The sequence below is a fragment of the Nuphar pumila genome, chromosome 8 (genome assembly GCF_984573655.1).
Source record: "Nuphar pumila chromosome 8, dmNupPumi1.hap1.1, whole genome shotgun sequence".
Taxonomy (NCBI): Eukaryota; Viridiplantae; Streptophyta; class Magnoliopsida; order Nymphaeales; family Nymphaeaceae; genus Nuphar; species Nuphar pumila.
In genome coordinates, this window is record NC_143256.1 from 17,866,420 (window position 1) to 17,890,221 (window position 23,802).

The window sequence follows — 23,802 nt, forward strand, 5'->3', positions numbered from 1 at the left end:
AGAATAATTTGGCAATCAAATACTTAAATTGTAAACCATTTTAGATCTCGAATAATTTGGCAATCAAGTACTTAAATTGTAAACCATTTTAGATCTCTCTCTCTCTCTCTCTTGTAGGGGAGCAATTCTCGTGGTCAAATATGAGGTCTCGCCCTTGCTTGCGGATACTTGATCGCGTTTTTCTCTCCCCAGAACTATTTCACGCAGTTCCGGATGTCACTGCTTGTCTGTTGCCACGGACCATGTCCGATCATGGACAAATGACTGTTTCGTGGGGTGCAGGCTTCAAGGCATGTCGTAGGTTCTTCTTTGAGGAATGGTGGCTTCGGGTGCCAGACTTTCAGCAGTTGGTAGGTCAATCGTGGGCTCAACCTGCTACGGGATCTTGGGTGGCCATCCGCATCCATGTTAAGCTTCTTCGTCTTCGGAAACGTATTAAGGAATGGCTAAGTTTTAATAACCTGAACAAGTTTAGGTTCATCGGCCAGTGGGAAGCTGAGCTCTCCGATTTGGCCCAACGTCAGGTCGATCTTGTTGGTGTACCGAAGGGTCAAGTGCTTCAATTGCAGGAGCGTATCGTCGTACTCTCTACTCTCGTTGCAGAATGGAGAGCACGAGATGAGCTTAGATGGAAGTTGAGGGCTAGAGTTGCATGGTTGGCTAATAGCGATGATAATACACAATTTTTTCATATGAACGCATCAAATAAATACAGTAAGAACTGTATACTCTCGATCGAGATCGATGGATGCCAGTTTGGTCCGCATAATTGCCTGCCAGCTATTACTTCTTATTTCTCCAGGTTGTATTCGGCCGACTTAGGCGTCAGGGGGGTCATCGGCGATATGGGCTCTAAGCAGTTGGCGGCAAACCAATTTGTTTCTTTGCAGGTTAGATTCACTGAAGTGGAGATTTCGAATGCTATTAGCGAACTATCGGGATGGAAGGCACCAGGCCTTAATGGTTTTCACATTGACTTCTTTAAAGCATTTTGGTCAACTGTAAAAACTGACCTGCTCCACTTGTTCGATGAATTCTATCGTAATGCGAGGCTGTCTAAACCATATCATGTGGCAGTCATCTCTTTGATTTCTAAGAGGCAAGGGGCATCAGACATATCCAACTTTAGGCCGATTTCGGTGATGGGTGCTCTGTATCGCATTATATCTAAGGTGTTGGCTAATCGGTTGCGCGCTGTCATTGATCAACTTGTTTTGTTCGAACCAGGGTGCTTTTATTCCAGATCGAAGTTTGCAAGGATCCTTTATTTGTGCAACTGAGCTTCTTCACTCTTTACAGTCGACTGGATCACCGCACTTCATGCTAAAATTGGATTTTCACAAGACTTATGACAGAATGGCATGGGATTTTCTGATTGAATCTCTAACAAATATGGGGCTTGGCAGCCGATTTATAGCATGGGTTAAGGAGTTGGTCACAAAATCCGTATCATCAGTTTGCATCAATGGAATGAGAGGGGAAGAATTCAAGTTGGCTAGAGGTGTACGACAGGGTTGTCCTCTAGCACCTATCATTTTTAATATCGCGGTAGATGGTTTACCTATTCTCATGAAAAGGGCAGAAGAAACAGGCTTCTTGGAATCCTTGGGCATTCATGGTTTTGTTGGTCACACAATTCAATATGCAGACGATACTTTAATATTTGGACATGCGAATGTTAATCAAATGTCTAGGTTGTACTTCATTATTAAAGTCTTTGCTGCAATTTCAGACCTTCGCCTGAACGAGAGTAAGTGCGCTCTGGTCTTACTCAATGCTGACCTTCTTCTCCAATCGGCTGCTGCAAGGATCTTCAACTGCCCAATATCCGACTTCCTGTCAATTTCTTGGGTCCATCATTGCACTCTCTACAATCAGCGGGAGGCTTTGTAAAGAAGTCTGCTAACTGATATTCTGAAGTGACATATGGCAGATCAATTATCCCGTGTAGATATTCCTCTCTGACGTAGTGACAATCCATTTCGATGTGTTTGGTGCGTTCGTGGAATGTTCTGTTACTGGCAATGTAGATCGCACTTTTGTTGTCACAACACATTTGTGAAGCCTTTGTTGCTTCAGCTCCCATGTCAGCAAGCAGTCGTCGGAGCCAAACTACTTCCATGGTCATGGTTGCCATGGCTCTGTATTCAGCTTCGGTGGATGAGAGAGATACCTTCTGCTGCTTTTTACACCTCCACGAGATCAATGATTCCCCTAAAAAGACACAAAAGCCAGTGGTTGAGTGTCTGTTATTGGGATCACCTCCCCAATCAGCATCAGTATATGCAATTAAATCAAGAGAAGAGGAGGAAGATAAGAAAAGTCCTTGTGAAAGAGAGGACTTGATATATATGATAATACGCATGACTGCTCCCATATGAACAGAAGTAGGAGCATGTTGAAATTGACTTGCTGTATGAACAGCATGTGCTATATCTGGTCTGGTAATGGATAGATAGGAAAGTGCCCCGACAAGCTGTCTATAAGGAGTAGGGTCTGCAAGAAGTTCTCCCTCATCAATCTTCATTTTAACATTAACAACTTCTGGAGTGTCAACTTTCTTATCATCAGTAATACCAGACCTGAAAACAATATCAAAAGCAAATTTAGTCTGAGATAATAAATATCCTCTAGGAGAATAAGCAACTTCAATGCCTAAAAAGTATCTCAACAAGCCCAAATCAGTCATTTCAAAATGAGATTTAAGAAGTGTTTTGATTGTTTCAACTCCCTGTTTATCGCTTCCGGTGATGATCATATCATCCACATAGAGAAGAAGCACAATGATCCCTGCATCAGAATTCTTAATAAACAAAGCAGTGTCAGTTAAACAGAATTGAAAACCAATATCAATCATAACACGACTAAACCTATCATACCAAGCTTTTGGTGCTTGTTTAAGTCCGTAAAGAGTTTTTTCTAAGCGAAGGACTTTACCCTTAGGAATACTTAGACCAGAAGGGGGTTCCATGTATACTTCTTCAACTAGCTTTCCATTTAAAAAAACATTTTTGACATCCATTTGAAAAATAGACCATTTTTTGATAGAAGCTAAGGCAATTAAGGTTCGGACAGTAGTCATACGAGCCATCGGAGCAAAGGTTTCTTCATAATCAATCCCATATTCTTGGGCATAACCTTTGGCTACTAAACGGGCTTTATATCTTTCAAGAGTACCATCACTCTTGGTTTTAATTTTATAAACCCATCGACATCCTATAGTTTTCTTCCCTGAAGGAAGATCTTGAATATTCCATGTAGAAGCCTTTTCAAGTGCATCTAATTCAGTTTTCATGGCTTCTATCCATTTGATATCAGTTTTTGCTTGAAAATATGTGGATGGTTCTTCATATGAGTGAATTAATGCAATAACTGCCCTATATGTGGGTGAGAAAGACTCGTATGATACAAACCAGTGGCGTAGCTAGGATTGACGTGGGGGATGGGCAAACAGGGGTGTAGCAAAAAAAAAAATGGCGTGATAGTCGGGGGCTCGGGGGCAGCGCCCCCGAAAAAAAAAATTGAGATAAAATAAAAAATGGCTACAATTATTAATAAAAATCTATTTTATATGGACAAATCAAACTATTTGCTGCAGTCAGGGCTGAGCTGGGCTAGGACTGGGCTTTTAAAAAAAAAAAAAATTAACTGTTTCGAGAGGCAGGACTGGGCTACAGCCCATTCCTGCCCCCGCCCCCCCCAGCTCCGCCTCTGACCACCAAGATTGGCCGTAGAACCCCGAAAAAGCTTTAAGCTAAAAAATGAATACATTTTTTATGACACCGATGATGACCAACATGCACCATATGCAGAATTCAAGCAAAAAGAGTATAAAAATGCCTGTTAGACAAAAAATACAGACGCCCAATTATTAAAATCTGTCAATGGCCACAGTTACTCACTACAAGAATCCTAGACAATCGAGAACAAGCAATTCACTCACCAACTATCTGGTAGATAAAGATACGTTATCCGTTGCCTTCGTTACATTGATAGACATCCATACCTTGTTTTAGCAGCAGGCACAAAAGGAGAGTCCTATGCACGCACGATGACCAAGAAAGGATAGCAAGATTGACTCTTCCAATGAGGTTGCGCCCAAAAAGGAGGAAAGAAACTAGACCCACGTTCAGTTGTGCCCCAAAAAGAAAGGATCAAGAACCAAATTGAAGGATTGGCCTGTATTGCTCCTGTAGAATGGATAACTGGATACTGTATCACTAGAGCCACTGAACATGAACAAAACCCACCCTCAAATTTAGGAGATAAGAGGGTCTTCTTCAAACTGCTAGCGATGGTTGCCAGAGATTGGCAAAGGTCCGACTGACTGCGACACCGGTGCCTCGCGTCGCCGGAGATTGCAGCCGAGAGGGAGAAGCTCGGAGGGGGGCACCGCCACCGCGGGTTCACCGAAGGGAGGCCGGCGGCACTGCAGAGCACAAGGGTTGCCGGCGAATGGGGTTGCCGTCTTGCCTGTGACTGAAGGGGAACGCTGGAACGGAGGGGCAGAGCTTTAGAAAACTGGCTAGGGTTTTACCCCTCGCCTCTTTTGGCAGGCTCTAGACTCATCGAGAGCCCGGGTCTCGGTCGACTCGGTTTCACGAGTCCCGATTCGACTCGGTTTTCCGAGTCATGAGTCGACTCGATTTCAAATTTTAGGGTGGGCGGCCGCCCACCCATGCCCACCCCTGGCTCCGCCACTGATATAAACTTTCCTGGAGGCCTCGAGATTCGGGATGATTGTCTAGTTGGAATGTTAGAATATTTTTCAAGTGCACATGGAGGATTAGACTTTTGTCGCCTGGAATGTTGAATACTAGTATCTCTATGAACTTCTTCATTTTCAACATTAAGATCAATAATTCTTTGATCATCATCAAAGTTACAATCAAGGTCATATTCATCAGATGTTGATATTAGATCTAGCAAAAAGGAGTACTCAGTGACGTCTTTTAATTTTCTAAAATCAAAGAAGCTCTCCTTTTCAAGAAAGGAAACATTTCTAGACACATATAGTTTATTATTTTTGAAGTCAAAACATCTATAACCTTTCTGGTTTTCAGCATATCCTAAAAAGGCACAGGGAATCACACGAGGAGAAAGTTTATCATTTTTGTCAGTAAATATGAAACATTTGCACAATTTTACATTTTAACAGAGCAGTCATCTGGAATTGCCACAAGCACTTCTTGTGACAATGTAGAAGTGATATAGGCAACCAACGCCTGATCTCACTTCATCCAGGATACATACTCAGGATTTCTAACATAGGTAATAGAAAGATCTTTCTCACCATTCTTTTCTTCTTGTGGTATGAATTCTAGAGGAACAGGAACAGAAAACAGGCAAAACAGAGATGAAAATGAATTCGAAGATGAAATTATTTCAATCAAGATAGATCTGGGCGTGCAGATCACAATCTGATCTGACGTCAATATGCAAATGAGTTTGGAGTGATCCTTTTCAACTCTTGTAATCACACATAGATCAAAAAAATTGATCTTGCTTGATTATTTTGCTTATGGATGGGTAAGATCACGTGCAGCAATGTGAAAGAAGTAGTAGATATGACAGAAGAACAACAGGGAATGAAAGAAGGAGGAAATATGCCAACGTGACCAAATTTCAGTTTTGGATTTTGGAAATAAGAGAAACACGTTGGCTTAAATAAAAAAGGGGAATCAAAAGGAGGTACTTGAAGAAGACAATAAGCAGATTAATGATGTATTTCAAAAGAGCAAAAAGAAAGAGGAGAGTACGAAGAAGAGATTTCAGTCCAGACTGCAGATTTAAATACAAGAGAAATCGATAGGAAAAATGAGAAAACAGGTACCTTAGAAGGAGACAAATCAGTCATAGAAGGAACCGATCTTCAATATTGAACCTGCTGCTCTGATACCATGATAGAAATCATGGGTTCCTTTCTTCATCTACAAGCAACAACACAGCATGGGGAGAGAGAACGAGGCTGCAGCAAAAATCCCTAATCAGGGTATTCATTTTTGCTTCTCTGATTAAATACACACAGATACAATAGCTAGGGTACGAAAATACCCATTACATGTTATGATAAAATTATAGCATGTCATTAATGAAACATTAATGAGCATGTGTTTAAAATGAAAGGAATTGGGTCTGGATCCTGAGATCCAAACTTTATACTAAATGACAGTATCTTTTCATGCCTAACCCGTTTATTAAACGGGTCGGGTTCGTGTTAGGGGTATGCCAACCCAGCTGACCCGTTTAATAAACGGGTTAGGCGGGCGGGTCAACCTGCTAACCTGCCAATCCGTTTACCCGACCCAACCCGTTTATAAACGGGTTGGCGGGTCGTGTCGGGTTACCCGTTTAATAAACGGGTCGGGTTCGTGTTTGCCACAGCCGACCCGTTTAATAAACGGGTCGGGTTGAGGTATGCTGACCAGCCAACCCGCCGGGTCGACCTGCCAACCCGACCCGATTGCCACCCCTAATTGAGATAGGCAACAATGCTCCATCTTGAGGTGTTGCAAAGATATCTATCGAATTGATTTATGAAGTCAAGCCTTGAACTCTCTTGGAGAATTTGCAATTCTGTTCAGAAATTTTGAAGTGCTAAACATCTTGAATGCAACTCTTTCTTATTAAAGTGGCAGGTCACCAATATATGGTTGCTTCTTTTCATAGATATTATTTATCACCATAAAGCTTCCTAGAAGTTTCACCTGAATCTCTGCCTTTTGTAATATTGCTTTTACATGAATTCTTTTCAAATGGCCCAAAAGACATGGCTTTATAATGTGGCTTCAACATTTAAGCTTATGATCATTTGTCTCTTTTCTATTCAATGGTACGGAATTCACTCTCAAAGAAAATAAAACCAGAGGCGGTTCTTTTATGCACATACATGCAGGTCATCTATTTTGTACTTCAAAGGAATTGGCATAGAAGATTCCTTTTTGATGAGTAGCCTTCAATTTTTTGAATATTCATGGCCCATCTTAGTATCATTTCATTGTGCATGAATTGATTAATCAGGCTAATCGGATAACACATATGTTAGTTAATTCACAAGGCTCCAAACTGACTAATAACAGTATCTTCCAACATATTCTCTCTAAAAGATAAATATACTCTTTGTTGTTCTTGTAACTTCAATCTCTAAGAGGTACGTAAATGAGACCAATTTCTTGATGTCAAATTCTTGAATTAGAAACTTAAATAGCCTTTGAAATTCTATATAATATTCCATTGAAATAGTTTGACCAAAATATGCAAGTAATATCATTTTCAATACTCCTTGAGAAGAAATAAAAAATGAATTGAGATTTGTTCACGCCCATGCTTGAAATGAGCAGTACTACATCTTTTAAGCAAGTAATTCAACTTTATGTTCATGTGGTGAAGACGAAGAATAGAGAAGAGATAACAGGAGGTACCACAGGGCTGTAAAGTGCCTCATATGGTGGGTGATGTCGCAGTCAACTCTCTTGTATGTTATGTCTAACTTTAGGTTAACCTAATTACACATATACCTTTTGAAAGGTACACCTTGCCATGTAATGATATAATATGACGAGCAGTGCTTCATTGGCCTAATCATAGCACTATGGATATTGTTTTGTTCTGACATTGTTACCGTGCCAGTTGTAATTTTGACATATAAAATGTCATGAGCAGAAATTCTCTTGATCCAATGTTCACAGCATAAGGAATTGATTTGTATGTGACAGTTGACACTATTTGTTATTCATTATGTAAGTTGTACAAGTGGAATTTGATTTTCGCACGTGCATGGTATAGTCAACCTCTCTCACGCTCTCTATAAACAGGCAACTAACTACAATTTGTATTCATACATGTGCATATATGTATTGGATAAACTGGGAGCTATGTCACATAGGTACGGGTGCAGATGCGGGGGCGGCGATGTTGCACTTTAAAAGAACTTGGGTGTGGGGGTGCGGGAGGGTATATATATATATATATATATATATATATATATATATATATATATATATTTAACACCACCCCTTTACCCTTTCTCGTGGTACCCCATTCTCAAGCCCCATCCCTCTTTACCCCTTCTCGAGGTACCCCTTTTTTTTTTAATTGGGGGGGGGGGGAGGGGGGTGCTCGAGGTACCGTTACCCATTATCGAGCCCTGTCCCTTTTTTTAATGGACAAAGTTAACCAAGTCCATTTTGGACAATGATAACCTTGGGTGCGGGTTGACCGAATTGGGTGCCACACCCGCGTCGCGTCGACGTGGGTGCAGAGGCCTCTTTGGTGAGTCCCTGTGACATAGACTGGGAGCATGTCTGTGCTCGCTAGTATGTCTAATGGCAATAATATGTGAAAGATTTCCAAAGGCTATTCGGTTGGAGATTTTCTCCTCGTTTTTAAGTTATATTGTCCTAGTCCAATTTGATGATTTTATCAGGTGTTCTCCAAATATTTGGTCCTCTTCTTTGATGTTTGGATAGTAAATATCAGAGATAGTCCATATATTCTTGTCTGGAAAGCTTTCCAGCCAATTATAAAAGTTCAATACACGGTAGTATTGCTCACCAAGTCTGATGAATAGCATATTCCTTTAATAAGGAACAATTTCTTAATCTACCTGCCAAATTCCAATTGATGATATCCTGCTGTGGGGCTTATATTTTGCTGACTGTACAACAACTGTAGCTATGTACAATATGTTCAACTTGCTTTTGCTACAAGAGATGATCCTTTTCCCAAAATTTTACAGGTAAGGAGAATTCCGCTGCATGCTAATCAGTGTGGTGATGAAGAACAAATTGATATTGGTGCACAACCAAAGGACTTAAATATTGCACTTGATAAGCCCGAGCTGGCATTGCTTTCAACTGATTCCGAAGTAATCATGCTTCGTGGATCCAAAGTGTTGTCAACTCTGAATCTTGGGTTTGCTGTGACGGCATCTGCAATTTCACCTGATGGAAGTGAGGCCATTGTTGGTGGCCAAGATGGGAAACTCCACGTCTATTCTGTCAATGGGGACACTCTCACTGAAGAGTCAGTCCTTGAGAAGCATCGTGGTGCTATTGACGCCATTTGTTTCTCCCCAGATGCCTCTATGTTTATTTCTGGTGATCTCAATCGAGAAGCTGTTGTATGGGACCATGTCACTCGAGAGGTACCATCTCTCTCTCTCTCTATATATATATATATATATATATATATATATATATATATATATATATATATATGTGTGTGTGTGTGTGTGTGTGTGTGTGTGTGTGTGTGTGTGTATCAATCCTTGAACACAAGCACACACACATAACAAAAAGAAAACAAGAATTGGTGTATGTACAGAGTCTACAAACAGTATGCGAGGGAGATGCACATTATAACACTTTGCAAACCATGTAAATCCTTTTTTTTTGTCTAAGAGAAATAATTTAAGCCAGGGGATAAGAAATCTTTCAACAAGCTTACAGAATAGATCAAATTAAGATTCTTAACCACCAGTCCTATTCCGACCAATCCAAGCTAAATCCCCATCTGGCCATTTTATTGGCACAATCCAAAGCTTGTTTGAACAACCACTGAAATGCTGGATAAAACCAAAACAAATGCTCAATTGTTTCGTTCTCATCGAAACAGAAGTAGCAAGTACTTGCAAGCTGGAAACTTTTGTCTTTCAATTTGCACTGGTTATTAACCTTATCAAGTGCTAAGAGCCACACAAATATCTTGGCTGTAGGAGAGGGATGGAAACCCTGGACGGTGTCATTTGGAAAGTGGTCTACATCTTTACAGCCAAAAGCATGGCTAAATGAAGCTATAGAGAACATAACACATCCGTCACATTTCCATATAAGGAATTCTCGCTGTCGGAAATTTTCCATGGGCCTAAAAATCCAATAGCCATAACCAAAACCAATCTTCTACCTCTTGCTCCTTGAAATTCCTTCTGAATTCAGTGAACTAACTAGCTCTTCCTTTCCAACATTCACTTACAAGTATGCTGTTATCTCTGTTTATGTGAAAAAACGGTGGATATCTTTCAGCAAGAGTTACATCCCTGGACCATAAGTCAGTCTGGACCTCAGCTTGACCCCTTTGCAAGCTTGATTTGAACCATAAACTTAATTACCAATTCAATCACCCCCCTTTGCAAGGTCGTACTCCCTTGAAGATTTGATTATTTGGTTCCAGCCAACCACACCACCAGCTGAGATAGAGCTACCATTTCCACGTACCAATCCATTTATCCCCTTCACCCAAGCCTATGGGACCAAAAAACAAGTTAGATTCCAGATTTGTTCAAAGCTAACAGTCAGATATGCCTATGATTCCAGTAAGTGTTTTAAAATTTAACATTCAAAACAAAGAAATCTTCTGAAAAATATTAAATCCATAGAGAAGAAAGAGGTTAGAAGATTAGAGGAAAAAGCATGAAGATGAGATTAATAGATCACTTCGTCATGGCTGCTCTAATTCTGTGTCAATTTTTGTCATTTCAATTTGACTCAATGAAATAAAAAAGAGAAAATGAATATTCCAACTACAACAGGTTGATGTCCCAACTCATTAATCACATGGGATGATCTCTCATAATAGATTAATCCTCACTAGGATTGAGTTAATTTTTTTTTATTAGTCAAGCTAGGTTTGCCTGAATATGGCCCGGTTGAGATAGTGTGACTCCAACTGGTACTACAAATCAATTACCCGAGCCATTGATGACAATGATACAATACTAATGCATGTTACGTAAAGCAAAAATAAAAACACATATTGAAGAAATGCCACGTATCCTTACATCTTGTCCTTAAGAGTTAATTAAACAGAAAGATGAGCACTGTCAGGGATAGAATGGGCATGTTACAAGCTGTCTGAAATTACAGAACACAAAAAATTTGACATGAAGCAAGTTGAAGGAACTGGGAAAAGGAGGAGCCCAGTAAAGATTGGAGATCAGCAATAAGCAGGAATATTACTATTGGGGACCATAAGTTTAGCTTTAAGCAACAATGGGATTACAAAGCAAATTGTGGTGCATAAGACAAATACCAGTTTTGATAATAATGGTGTACTTTGCTATTAATTGCATGTTCTGAATTTTCATGAGAAGGTGACAAAGCAATCAAGACCTAGAATGAATTGATTCGGCGCAATATCCCTGTTATGAAAAATGTAGTAGACATTCATTCTATTGTATGTCAATGGCATTCTAGATCCAAAAACCTTGAAAATTCTTAAGCATTTATGGCCTTGTGTGCGGTATTATAATTACCCTTGTTTTCCTAGACTACAAAATGCCTATGTCACACGGACTCGGCTAGGGAGGTGCCGCACCCGAGTCGACACGCCCCGACACGGGTGCGGACACGGGTGCGGCTTTGGACTCGGCCCGGACTCGGTCAATGCCGAGTCGGACTCGATCAACGAGTCCAGGCCGCGTCCGTCCACATTTTGGACTCGGTCAACTTTGACCGAGTCCAAAAATATCCATTTTTAAGACAAAAAACAAAAAAAAAAAAAATTTATATATCTTTTTTTTTAATATATAACCAGACTGTGCAATGCATGCAGTTGCACAGTCACAGACTGTGCAACTGCAACTGCACAGTCATTGCACACAGTCTGTGTGACTGTGCACAGTCTACACAGTCACAGTCTGCATTGCACAGACTGTGTGCACAGTCTGTGTGACTGTTTCACAAGTCACAACTTATGTAAAAATATGTATAAAACACGATAAAAGGTAACCCAACCATTTGAGATAGCTAAATAAATGCTTTTCCAGTTTAAAAAAATACTAGTTTCACAAGTATTAGAAAAGCTAGCTTAAGAACTACCATAAAGAAATGGGAATGCCAAATTGAAACTTTCGAAAAAATTAAGGTCATAGTTTTGGCTACTTAATTTTAATTGTTTACTAGAATTATATATATATATAGCCGAGTCCCCGTGTCCAAAATTTTTGAAATTGCGCCGCACCCGTGTCGCACCCGCACCCGCACCCATGTGACATAGCAAAATGCCATGGTTCAATTTATCAGGCACAATGTAAATCCTATATGGTTTTTTAATTTTCTTTTTGTTTCCTAAATTCTTTTTACACACATTAAAGTAGTGGAAGGCTGTCATGCTTCATCCATGTTTTTTTTTTCTTTATTTTTGATAGATTTTGTCACTATATTTAAGTTGTTCATACTTCTAACTTTTTGGTTCCCATTTGCATAGTCCATCTCTCTTTCTTCCTTTCCCTTCCGCATTAATCCTTTTTAGAAATGTAATGTTAATTACCAAGGTTTGATTTTTAACTTCCTGAACATTTGTCTCACTAACCAGTTGACTATCTTCTGCAGGTTAAGCTTAAGAACATGTTGTACCATACTGCTCGTATAAATTGTGTGGCTTGGTCTTCTGATAGCACAATGGTTGCTACGGGATCTCTAGACACAAGCATAATTATATATGAAGTTGATAAGCCAGCTTCAAGTCGTATAACCATAAAGGGTGCTCACTTGGGAGGTGTTTATGGATTAGTTTTCAATGATGATTGCACTATTGTAAGCTCTGGTGAAGATGCATGCATTCGTGTGTGGAGATTAGTGCAGCAGTAACGGGATCGTAACTGCAATTGATGGTTGATTTGGTTTTGGAAGCAAGTTGTGTGGCCTTACATTTCTTGCTCTGTGCAGTCTTCGTCAAAAGAATTCTCTGTTTTGTTTGTAGGAAAACCCTTTCCAGTTTGTCTTTGATTGAAGACTAGAAGAACATAGCAGAATGGCTCGTGTTTTGATATGATTTTGCTGATGTGAGTTTTTCGCCTTTTTTGGGTTATATTGGGTGTTTTTTTTTTTCCTTCTCCTTTTGTCGGTCTGATCAGCCATGCATACACCTAAATATTTTCCATGATCATATTTGTGTATGCAATGTTCATTGCTGGAATTGTGATGAAATAATAGAATGCTTAATCCCTTGGCCTATTCGCACTCTCTTCTTTGTTCAAGCATGGATATTGCTTTCTTTTCGGGAGGGGATTAAAGAGACACTCTTTCGTAGGAAAGAGAACTTTTACTAAGGGAGGTGAAACAAACATCTCCATGGAAAACATGTGGTGGTGTTTACATAATAAAGGCAAACAAGCATCTTTCCTGTCAAAATGGGTTCACACCACTGTTGTCTGTATCGGAATCGGACTTGTATCGTTTGGCCCAATGATTCAGGTGAATCCTCCAATATCCATTCTCAAGTGAATTATTCTGAATTGGCCAAAAAATAATTAAAAAATATTGTGTCAATCAGAACGTGACACATGTTAAAGCCATTAAAATAATATAAAAAATTAATTTTAATCTATTTTTTACATTTTATTAAAAAATAGCCAATTCAGGTCAGTATTTTCTGGTGCATCGACATTCAGGCCAATATCGACAACACTGGTTCACACCTTCCCCCCATGGGAAAGGACTTTTTCTCATGCGTCCCTTCAAGAAGTGGCTTCCCTTGGGTGGGGATGCAATAAATGCCCTCTTGATGATATTTCGATCTTAAGAATGTGAAATAAGTCTCCATATGGGAACTGGTAGTTGGAGGGAGTTTATGCATTTGACAAAGTGGCAGCAGTCCATTTCTGGATTTGGCATCTACCATTTTATGAGGTGGTAGTTGCTAAATCCAGTTTTCAATGCAAATACAAAGGCCGTCTCACCTCCTTTCTCAAATGCATAAAGTGCCTTAACATCATTCTCTGGCACAACTGCCACTCAGTGAATCATATTTTTGATCCTATATCCGACCAAATTTGATTGTTCAGTTGCATTTGATAAGCTAAAACTATTCGAGTATAATTCGATTCTGATTTTGCAATCAAATCTGATAAATATCCAAATTTGAAGGATATCTGAATCTGTTTATATGTAACATATAGCGATTACGTAATGATTTATTTTGATAGGTATTATTATGTACAGTGATTACTGTGATAGTGATTACTATGTATAGTGATTATTGTGACCTATGTATAGCGATTAGTACGTATAGCGATTACTTTGATATTGATTATTGTGTATATGATTACAGTGATAGCGAGTGTGCAACGATTATTATATATAGGAATTACTGTGTATAGCGACATGTAAAAGTACAAATGAGAGTAATTTTGATTTGATACAAATAATATGTTATTTTGTGCTACACAGAGGTCAGAAGATAAGTAGAGCGCCAGGTGAAAAGCTCAAAGGGCGGTGTCAGTGGCCTGCAGTTCTGTCGTAATATGGACATCTGAGTGAATATCAGAATGATCAATTATGAAATATGCACTTCAGTGGCTTTCTCGTGTTGGAACACTATGACCCACCCGGTCAATAAGTGAAATCATAAGATGAACACATTTCAGTTTGATTCTTTTGAGATCACCTTGACCCTAGAAGATGTGCCACAAATTACGGGTCTTAAGTGCCATAGAATTGTTGTCCTAGCATGAGATTCAAACTATAATGCAAGGGACAAGTGCACGACCCTTCTAGGAATGTCGATGGAGGATTGGGGTCAATGTATTTTTGGTGAAAGCAATTTCACATTAATGAAAGTTTCTTCTTTTCGTAATAAATGGGAAGGCCGGTCTGCTACATGTGCATCTGAAAGAGCTGACCAAGAGTTGCGCAGCTTCCTTCTTTATTTTTTTGGACTTACTCTATTTTCGGATTTGTCTGGTTCGAGGTTAAGTTACCTGTGGCTGCAGTTCTTGAAAGACTTCGATGAAGTAGACAACTATGCATGGGGTGCTACTATTCTTGCATTCTTATGCAGTCAACTTTACCGTGTGAGTAAGGGTACAAAAACCGTCGAAGGGTTTTAGCCATTTGTTAAGGTAATTATTTATTACATATTTGGTAGTTATAGACTAATGTCGTTGAAGGTTATAGTCTTACTAATATATTATTTTTGTAGGCCTGAGCATGAGAGCATATTGTCGCCTTTTGTCCTCAGTATGGCCCTGCGATTTATGGTTTTTCCAAGATCGACCGATAGGCTACAATACATGTCAAGGAGGATAATGTTAAGTTCATTTTAGATGGTCTGCAATTAAATGAGGTAAATGGTTTAAAATCGTTTATAATCGTTTCAGCATTTATCATTCATTAGTATAAATTGTTGAAATGTTTAGCATTCTTAAGTAATCATCGCTGCAAGAATTTGTCTTCGTTAGTACAAATCATTATCGCATTAGCATTTAGCATTCATTAGTATAAATCGTTCTAATGTTTAACATTCTAAAGTAATGATTGCTTATAAGATTTTGTATTCCTTAGTACAAATCGTTGTTGCTTTAGCATTTAACTTTTATTAGTGTAAATCTTTGAAATGTTTAGCATTTTTAAGTAATCATCGCTGTAGGATTTTGTCTTCGTTAGTACAAATCATTATCGTATTAGCATTTAGCATTCATTAGTATAAATCGTTCTAATGTTTAACATTATTAAGTAATGATCGTTGCAGGATTTTGTATTCCTTAGTATAAATCGTTATCGCTTTAGCATTTAACTTTTATTAGTGTAAATCGTTATAATCTTTAGCATTCTTAAGTAATGATCGTTGAATGATTTTGTCTTCGTTAGTACAAAGCGGTATCATTTTAACATTCATTATTGTAAATTGTTGTAATATGTAGCATTCATTAGTGTAAATCATTTTAATACAAAACATTCATTAGCAACAATCGTTGTAATATATTTAGCACTCGTTATTATAAATCATTTTAATATTTAGCATTCATTAGCATGAATAATTATGCCTATACCTAAACCATAATCTCCAATGTACTGGTTGTGTGGAGACTGTATGAAGATGGGGAGGACGAGGACCAAGAGGTTATTGCTGAGGCTGCGAGACTGTCTGGCTGCAATATTTGGCTATTTAGCAAATCTGAAGCCAAGTTGCAGCATGGTAGTCAAGTTCTCCTGTAAGCTGGCTTGGGACAGTCTACCCCAAAGCAGCTTGTGGAAGTGAGAAGGAAGATGAATAGTGGTGGGGTCAGGAACGAGAATTAGCACGAACGCTTTAGGAAACAATTGGATAGCTGGAACAAATGAGGTGTTTGTAACATAGCATATGATTATAAAGAACGACAATATGACCTCAACTTTTTAAAAAATATTAGGAACCCATGCATCAAAATCTGGAGATTGAGAAGAAGCAACGTGAAAATATTGGGAACCCATGCATCCCTCCCGTCCCCCAACATGTCATCTCCCAGCATAGAAAAAATGTTCATCGTGTCCCTCTGCCTACAACAACGATTCCCTCAGTTGTAGTACACGGTGAGGAGCAAACACAACTCACAAAAAAGAAGGTAGTCTCTGTCACAAGGTTAGAGATGTTGGAGAGAGAGAATAAGGAGTTACGGAAGTAGGTGCAGAATTTGGAGAGATAAATGCGATCACAATATGGTACACTGGTAGAGATGATTACCAGTGGTTTGAATAAGTTCGAGGAAACCAAGAGGCCACCCAGAAAAGAGAGTCCACCAAGGAAAAGAAAGAGGCGATTTGTATATCATAGTCCATCTGAGTCGTCAAGTGCTACTGAATAAACATTATGTGATTTTTGTATCCCGATAATTATTTATTGTAATTCTATAATTCTTTGTTGTAATTCTATAATTCTTTTTTGTAATGTGACATTCTATAAATATATAATTCTTTTTTTAATAAGTTCAACACACAAGTGCTACTGAATAAATTGTTGTAATGTTCGGCCTTCATAAAAAAAAATTGAAGAAGCATTTAGCGTTGTGTACTACAGAAATTATGATTTACTTTTACGACCTTTCTTCCTATCGTGATTTACACAAAAAATGATAAAAGGCTGAAAGGATTTGTACGTATAAAGGCTACATGTTATCGCGATTTGCTTGATACCGATTGGCTTGCAATCAGTTCTATAAGAGATCGCGATTTATTTTTTATAGAAGAAGTGTTCTATCACGATCTGTACACCCATGAACATAAAGCAAAAATGATTTGTCCTATCGTGATTTGTGTTTACGAGCTTTGTCTATAAGAATGATATGCCCTATCACGATTAGGGTTTAGGTTTTTGTGTTTTAAGGGTTTAGGGTTTTAGAATTTAAGGTTTAGGGTTTAGGGTCTAGGGTTTAGGGTTTGGTGTTTAGTGTTTTATGGTTTAGGGTTTTAGGTTTTAGGGTTTGTAGTTTAGGATTTAGGGTTTGGGGTTTGGGGTTTGGGGTTTAGGGTTTAAGTTTTGGATCTATCTATATTTCAAATGGATCATCTTAAATAAAAAAAATTTGGGTTTCTTTGATACCCAAATAAATTTAATTAAAAAATATATATGTAAATGTGTATATATATATATATATATATATATATATATAATAGTTTAGATTGGGTTTGCCTTTACGAGCTTTGTCTAAGTGAACGACACGTCATATCGCGATTTACACAATGACTGATTCATAAAAGGTAAAAAAAGAAAAATAATAAACAAATCGAGACGATGTTTAGACTTAGTAAAGAACAAATCGAGTTAACTTCAATGATACAAATCAATGTAACTTTATAAATACAAATTGATTTCGTTCACAAAGACATATCATTGTCGCGGTAACTTCATAACTACAAATCGATGTGATTTACAACCACATTCATTTACAAAAAATATGAGTATTTAGTTATAATACATCATAATCAATGGTTTGGCTTAGATACAATACATGACCATCATGGATATGGAAATAGTTTAGACTCAGATCAGGGTTTGGACTGGACCTATAAGAGATTTGGATCCGTTTAAGACCCAAATAAATCTAATCTAATGTAAAAGTATTTTAGATCCATTTAGAGACCAAATTGGATCCTACTAAGAAAATAAGATATCGAATCTACTTAAAGTCTCAATTTGATCTCATTATGTATATTAACATTTAGACCCATTTGGAGATCCAATTGGATTCCAGTAAGTAAATAAGGCTTTTGGATCTACCTGAGACCTAAATGGTTTTCATGAAGGTAAAATGAATTTGTTTAAATCTGAATTCAATTCGAGGTCCAAATAACTCCTACTTAAGAAAAAAAGAATTGGATTCACTTATGATCTAAATGAATCATTTTAGTGTACTGTGAATTTTACTAAAATATAATAAGTTTTTGATCTATCTAAATTCCAAATGGATCATACTTAAATATAATAACTTTTGGGTTCATTTGAGACCCAAATAAATTTAATTAAAATATATATATGTAAATTTGTATCTCTCTCTATATATAATAGTTTAGATTGGGTTTAAATTTGATGAGAGCTAAATAGGTCTCACATCCAACCCAATCCAATCACTCCCCTACCTAAACCCATCTGACAATCAAATACATCTCATCCCACCAAATCCATTTGAATATCCTATTACGATTTGCCTTTACGAGCTTTGTCTATATGAATGATATGTCCTATCGCGATTTACAAAATGACTGATTCATAAAAGGCAGAAAAGAAAAACAACAAACAAATCGACACAATGTTTAGACTTAGTAAAGTATAAATTGAGGTAACTTCAGCGATACAAATCGAGGTAACTTCATAAATACAAATCGATTTCATTGAGAAAGACAAACAAAGGCATATTGTTGCTTGATATTGATTGACTTGCAATCAATTATAATTCATTTTTGCAAAAGGCAAATGAAATGATGTTTTTTAATTAATGTGCAATGCAATTTATTTGTGTGTGCTTTTTTAAAATGAGCGGTATGTGAAACGATGTTTCCTTTATAAATGAATGACAGGTCGCACAAGTTTAGGAGGGTGTCGCTTCGCTTTGCTTCGTCAGTAAAGAATAGACGAAGTGACATTTCCTTTATAAATGATGAGTTTGTGGTTTGAACATATAACAGACAAATTATGTAAATCTCTCTAGGTTGAAATAAAAATTAATTTACTAAACACGTCAATAAGTTGGACTGTTATTTGTAGCAAAGGTAAATCGTTGTCTCCGACATAGATGTCATTGTGTAAATCACTTAAGGACATTATCTGGTATAACGATTCAAATACAATATATGTACAACAATTTGAAGAATTTTGCAAAAGTTTTGAGAAGAAACTTGGAGAAAGAATGGCAATTTTTGTGTTTTGAGCCAAACTTGGAGTATTCGAGCTTGGAGGAACCGAGTAGGATGCCTTCCATCCTCATGGTATCGTGATGGACATGAAGGGCATCCACCATTGGTGTTTTAAGTGCATCTCTGCTACTGTTCGTGACCCATAATGTTGCATGTGTTCCTTGGTGGCAATTTTAGATTACACTTCTTATCTTGTGACCACTAGGATTGAAGAAGCATGTTTGTGGCTTGAACTGGCCAATTTTTGTCTCCATCAGTTTGGCTAAAACCCAATTGCTCTATTAAATTTGTGTTGTGGATGTTGTTATTGCTTCTTAAATCTGTCATCTCATTGTTAGAGTTGGATTGTGTTGCACCATATTTGAAACATGCATGTCTTTTGAATGAATACAGATTTGTTAAGTTATTTTCTTGAAAGCTTGTGTGGTTGATTATCTTTCGTGTTTGAGTTGAGCATTGTCTAACCGGAGTTGGGTTTCAGAGAAAGGGCAGTTGAAAATTTGATAAATCACCATTGGAAGTATATTTTTTGTGCAGGTCAAATTTTAACCACCAAAAAATTAAAATCGAAAATCAAAACTTGTGCATTTGTGCTTGATGTGTGTTTATGCATTTTGGTTTGTCTGACCCAGTCCTGATAATCAGAGTGTATCTTCGTAGATATAGGTCTATTTTGTGCTTACTTAGATTTGTTGAAAATCTAATGAACTCTCCTATATTTCCAGTGTTCAGTCCGCTGACAGATTTTGTATTTGCAGTCACCAAAAATAGATCTGAACAAAGAGTACAGTCATTCGAGTGACTGTATTTCTGGTGCATCATTCAGACCGGTTATTCATACCATATCATGGCACCCCGATATCAAAAAATTACAATTATTGATTCGTTGGAAAGATATTTTTGTTTTCTGTGTTTTCTCTGTTAATCAGTTTTTTCAAATTTAGTGACCTACTAAGTCAAATTCTAGTAGTATCAGTCATTGTCATATTCCATAAAATTTCACTTTGACTGCTTTTACAATAGAATTTTATTTTGATGTCTTGATCACGAACTGACTTATTGTCGGTGTGCACCATATTCCATAAAACTAAATAAAAGGATAAAGAAACTACACAAAAATACCTTTTCAACGATACCTGATTTGCAGAAAAACTACGAACGAGATACAACCCTGACAACATTCTTAAAACAAGAGCTGAACAAGCATGGTTATTCCTATCCCAATTATTCTATACTATTTTTTAGCCATTTATACTAGAAACCCAAAAACATAATAAAAAGAATAGAGGCATATCGAGGTGTTATATTTCCAATGCCATCAAGGTTACCATGATCTAATGAGTGGTTGGAGAGAAACATCCTTTAAAAGTTAGACTATTTGGTTGTTCCAGTCTACAAAGCATGTTTCGTTTCCAATTTTGTAACTCCAACGAGAACCTTAGAGGGGTTTTCAGTTCTGACTCAAAATAGAAAACTTATTGACATGTATCTTAACTTTCCAACAACTTAAAAATATATGTTTTCAACGTTGAATCAGAGAGATACATATCTGAGAACAATGAATGTTCAACAAAAATTTGTAAATATGCGAATATGCGAATTTTCTCCTAAATACACGATCTTCCTCTTAAATATGCAAAATTCCTCCTGAATATGTGATTTTTCTTTCAAATATTTAAATTTTCTCTTAAATATGTGTCTAAGTATTGCATCCAAGATTTGCTACAGACTTTACCACTTATTTTTTACCCAAAAAATGAAAGATTATGAAAAAATATAAAGAAGAACAAACAAACTAGGCATAAATACATTACCAACGATACTTGATTTGCTAGAAAATGATAAACGGATGCAGGGATACAACCCTGATAACATTTTTAAAATAAAAGATGAACAAATGTGATTGTGCCTATCCTGATTATTCTATGCTATTTTCTAGCCACGTGCCAAAAATCTAAAAAAATAATAAAAAGTGCAGAGAGATCATGTTGTTCGCTTTTTAATGCCACTAAGATCAGCTTGATCAGATTAGTGGTGGGGAAGAAACATTCTTTGAAAGATAGATTGTTCAATTATTCTAGTTTGTAGGGCATATTTCTGTTCTATTTTTTAAACTCAAAAACATAAACCTTAGAAGGGTTTTCAGTTCTTAATAAGAACAGGAAAGTTACAGGCCTATATCTTCTTCTAACGACTATAAAAATATAGGTTTTCATTATTAGATCAGAGAGATACAGATATGAAAAAAAAATGGTTTTGCAGAAAATACGTGAATATGCAAATTTCTCTTAAACATGTGAATTTTCTCCTATATATGTATTTTTTTCTCTCAAATATGAAAATATTCTCCTAAATATGTGAATTTCTTCTTAAATATGAGAAATTTCTCTTAAATATGTGAATTTTCTCTTATATATGCAATTTTTTTTCCAAATATATAAATTTTCTCCTAAATATTTATTTTTTCTCTCAAATATATGAATTTCTTCCTAAATATGCAAATTTCCTACCAAATATGTGAATGTCCTCTCAAATATATGATTTTCCTCCTAAATATGTGAATTTCTTCATAAATATGTGGGTTTCTTTCAAATATGCGATTTTTTGCTTAAATATATGATTTTCTTCTCAAATATTTAGGAGAAATCACATATTTAAGAGAAAATTCACATATTTGGAAAACAATTTGTATATTTGAGAAAAAATGCATATATTTGGAAGAAAATTTATATATTTAGAAGGAAATTTGTATATTTAAGAGAAAAATATCATATATATAAGAGGAAATTCATATGTTTAGAAGGAAATTTACATATTTAGGATGAAATTCGCATATTCACATATTTTTTGCAGAATAATTTTTGTTCTCAAATCTTTATTTCTCATATCCGAAGTTGAAAACCTATATTTTTATAATAGTTGGAAAGCGGAAACACAAGACTGTAACTTTTCTGTTTTAAGTCAGAACCGAAAAGCCCTTTAGGGTTCCCCTTTCTCAGTTTCAAAATCAGAACAGAAATATATTCTGCAGACTGAAACAACCAAACAATCTATCTTCTAGTGGATATTTTTCTCCAACCTTTCATCAGATTAAGGTGATCTTGGTGGTGTTGGAAAGCTAAGGCCTCAATCTGTCTCTTTTCTTTTTATTATTTTTTTGGATTTTTGATGCAGGTGGGCAGAAAATAATATAGAATAATATGGATAAACACAATCACACCTATTCTTCTCTTATTTTAGGAATCATGTCAGGGTTGTTTCTCAATGCTTGTTCATTGTTTTTTAGCGAATTAGGAATCGTTGAAAATGTGTTTTGTCAAGTTTCTTTGTTTTTTTATGTATTTTTCAAAAATCCTTCATTTTCTAAGTAAAAAATTAATGGCAAATTCTAACACATATCTTAAATGCAATACTTTGACACATATTTAGAAAAAAAATCACATATGTAGGAGAAAATCACATATTTAGGAGGAAATTCATATATTTGGGAGAAAATTCACATATTTTAAAGAAAATTTGCATATTTTTTGCATGACAGTCTTTGTTCTCTGATATGTATCTCTCTGATATGATGTTGAAAATTTACATTTTTATAGTTGTTGAAAATGAGATACATGCATGTAACTTTCTTGTTTTGTGTAACAACTAAAAACCCCTTTAGGATTCTCGTTTTTGAGTTCTAAAACTGAAACAAAAACATGTTCTGCAGACTAGAATAACCAAACAGTCTATCTTTCAAAGGATATTTCTCCCCAACCACTCATTAGATTAAGGTGATCTTTATGGTATTGGAAAGTTAATGCCTCGATTTGTCTTTGTCCCTTTTGTTGTTTTTTCAGATTTCTACTGCAGGTGGTCATTAGCATAGAATAATAAGGATAACCACAGTCGTGCCTTTTCATCTCCTGTTTAGAAATGTTGTAAGGGTTGTATCTCAACATTTGTTCACAATTTTTCAGCGAATTAGGTATCGTTGAAATGGTATTTATGTCTAATTTCTTTGTTCTTTTGTGTGTGTTTTTGAAATCATTTATTTTTTAGGTAAAAAATCAGTGATAAGGTCTGTCATAAATCTTTGATGCAATACTTGGGAACATATTTGGGGGAAAATTTGCATATCTGAAAGAAAACCACTCATGCAAAGGTTAAAATGGTCTTTTTAATGACAGATATTTGCAATTTTGGACATCAAACAAATTTTTGAAAATTATAAGGTTTTTCGTGAAATGCATCATTTTTGTCGTACAATACTTATGATAATTTTTCATACTTTTATTATCTCCCTTTCTGCCCCTCTTAAAACATATTGGCATCAATGCACTCTTAAAAAGTGTTTCCCATGTAGAACATTTGTCGGTCGAACAAGCAAAGCGACAAATGTTCTGGATATAAGAATCTTGAGTGAGAGACAAATGTTTTGGACTTTTGCATCCCCTCAATTAAATTGAGCACATAACACACATGATAGGTGAATCAAATGCGGGACAACACCTCAGCAGGGAGTGTGGTGTCCCTCCAAGAGATTCTTCGGTGAATCAAACACCCCCTTAACATGATTGCACATCCACAAAATCATTTTTCGAGTTGCTGGTCCATAATAATTCTACATCCACACACAAGGGCTAGTACCAAGATCTAATCAGTCACCAGCAAGGCACAATCTAATCGGTCAAACCCACCATTAGGTGTAAAAAAA

At 36.7% G+C, this 23,802-nt stretch overlaps 1 protein-coding gene across 1 annotated transcript in view; it reads left to right on the forward strand.

Moving 5' to 3' along the window:
* The first annotated feature begins 242 nt into the window (after positions 1–242).
* The window catches only part of LOC149829699 (actin-interacting protein 1-2-like), a 47,474-nt gene continuing 23,914 nt past the window's right edge, over positions 243–23,802 (forward strand). Inside the window, exons 1-3 of the mRNA XM_090015260.1 lie at positions 243–290; positions 8,738–9,145; positions 12,330–12,583. Of these exons, the coding sequence (XP_089871386.1) occupies positions 243–290; positions 8,738–9,145; positions 12,330–12,583 (710 nt within the window). The remainder of the gene's footprint in view (positions 291–8,737; positions 9,146–12,329; positions 12,584–23,802) is intronic.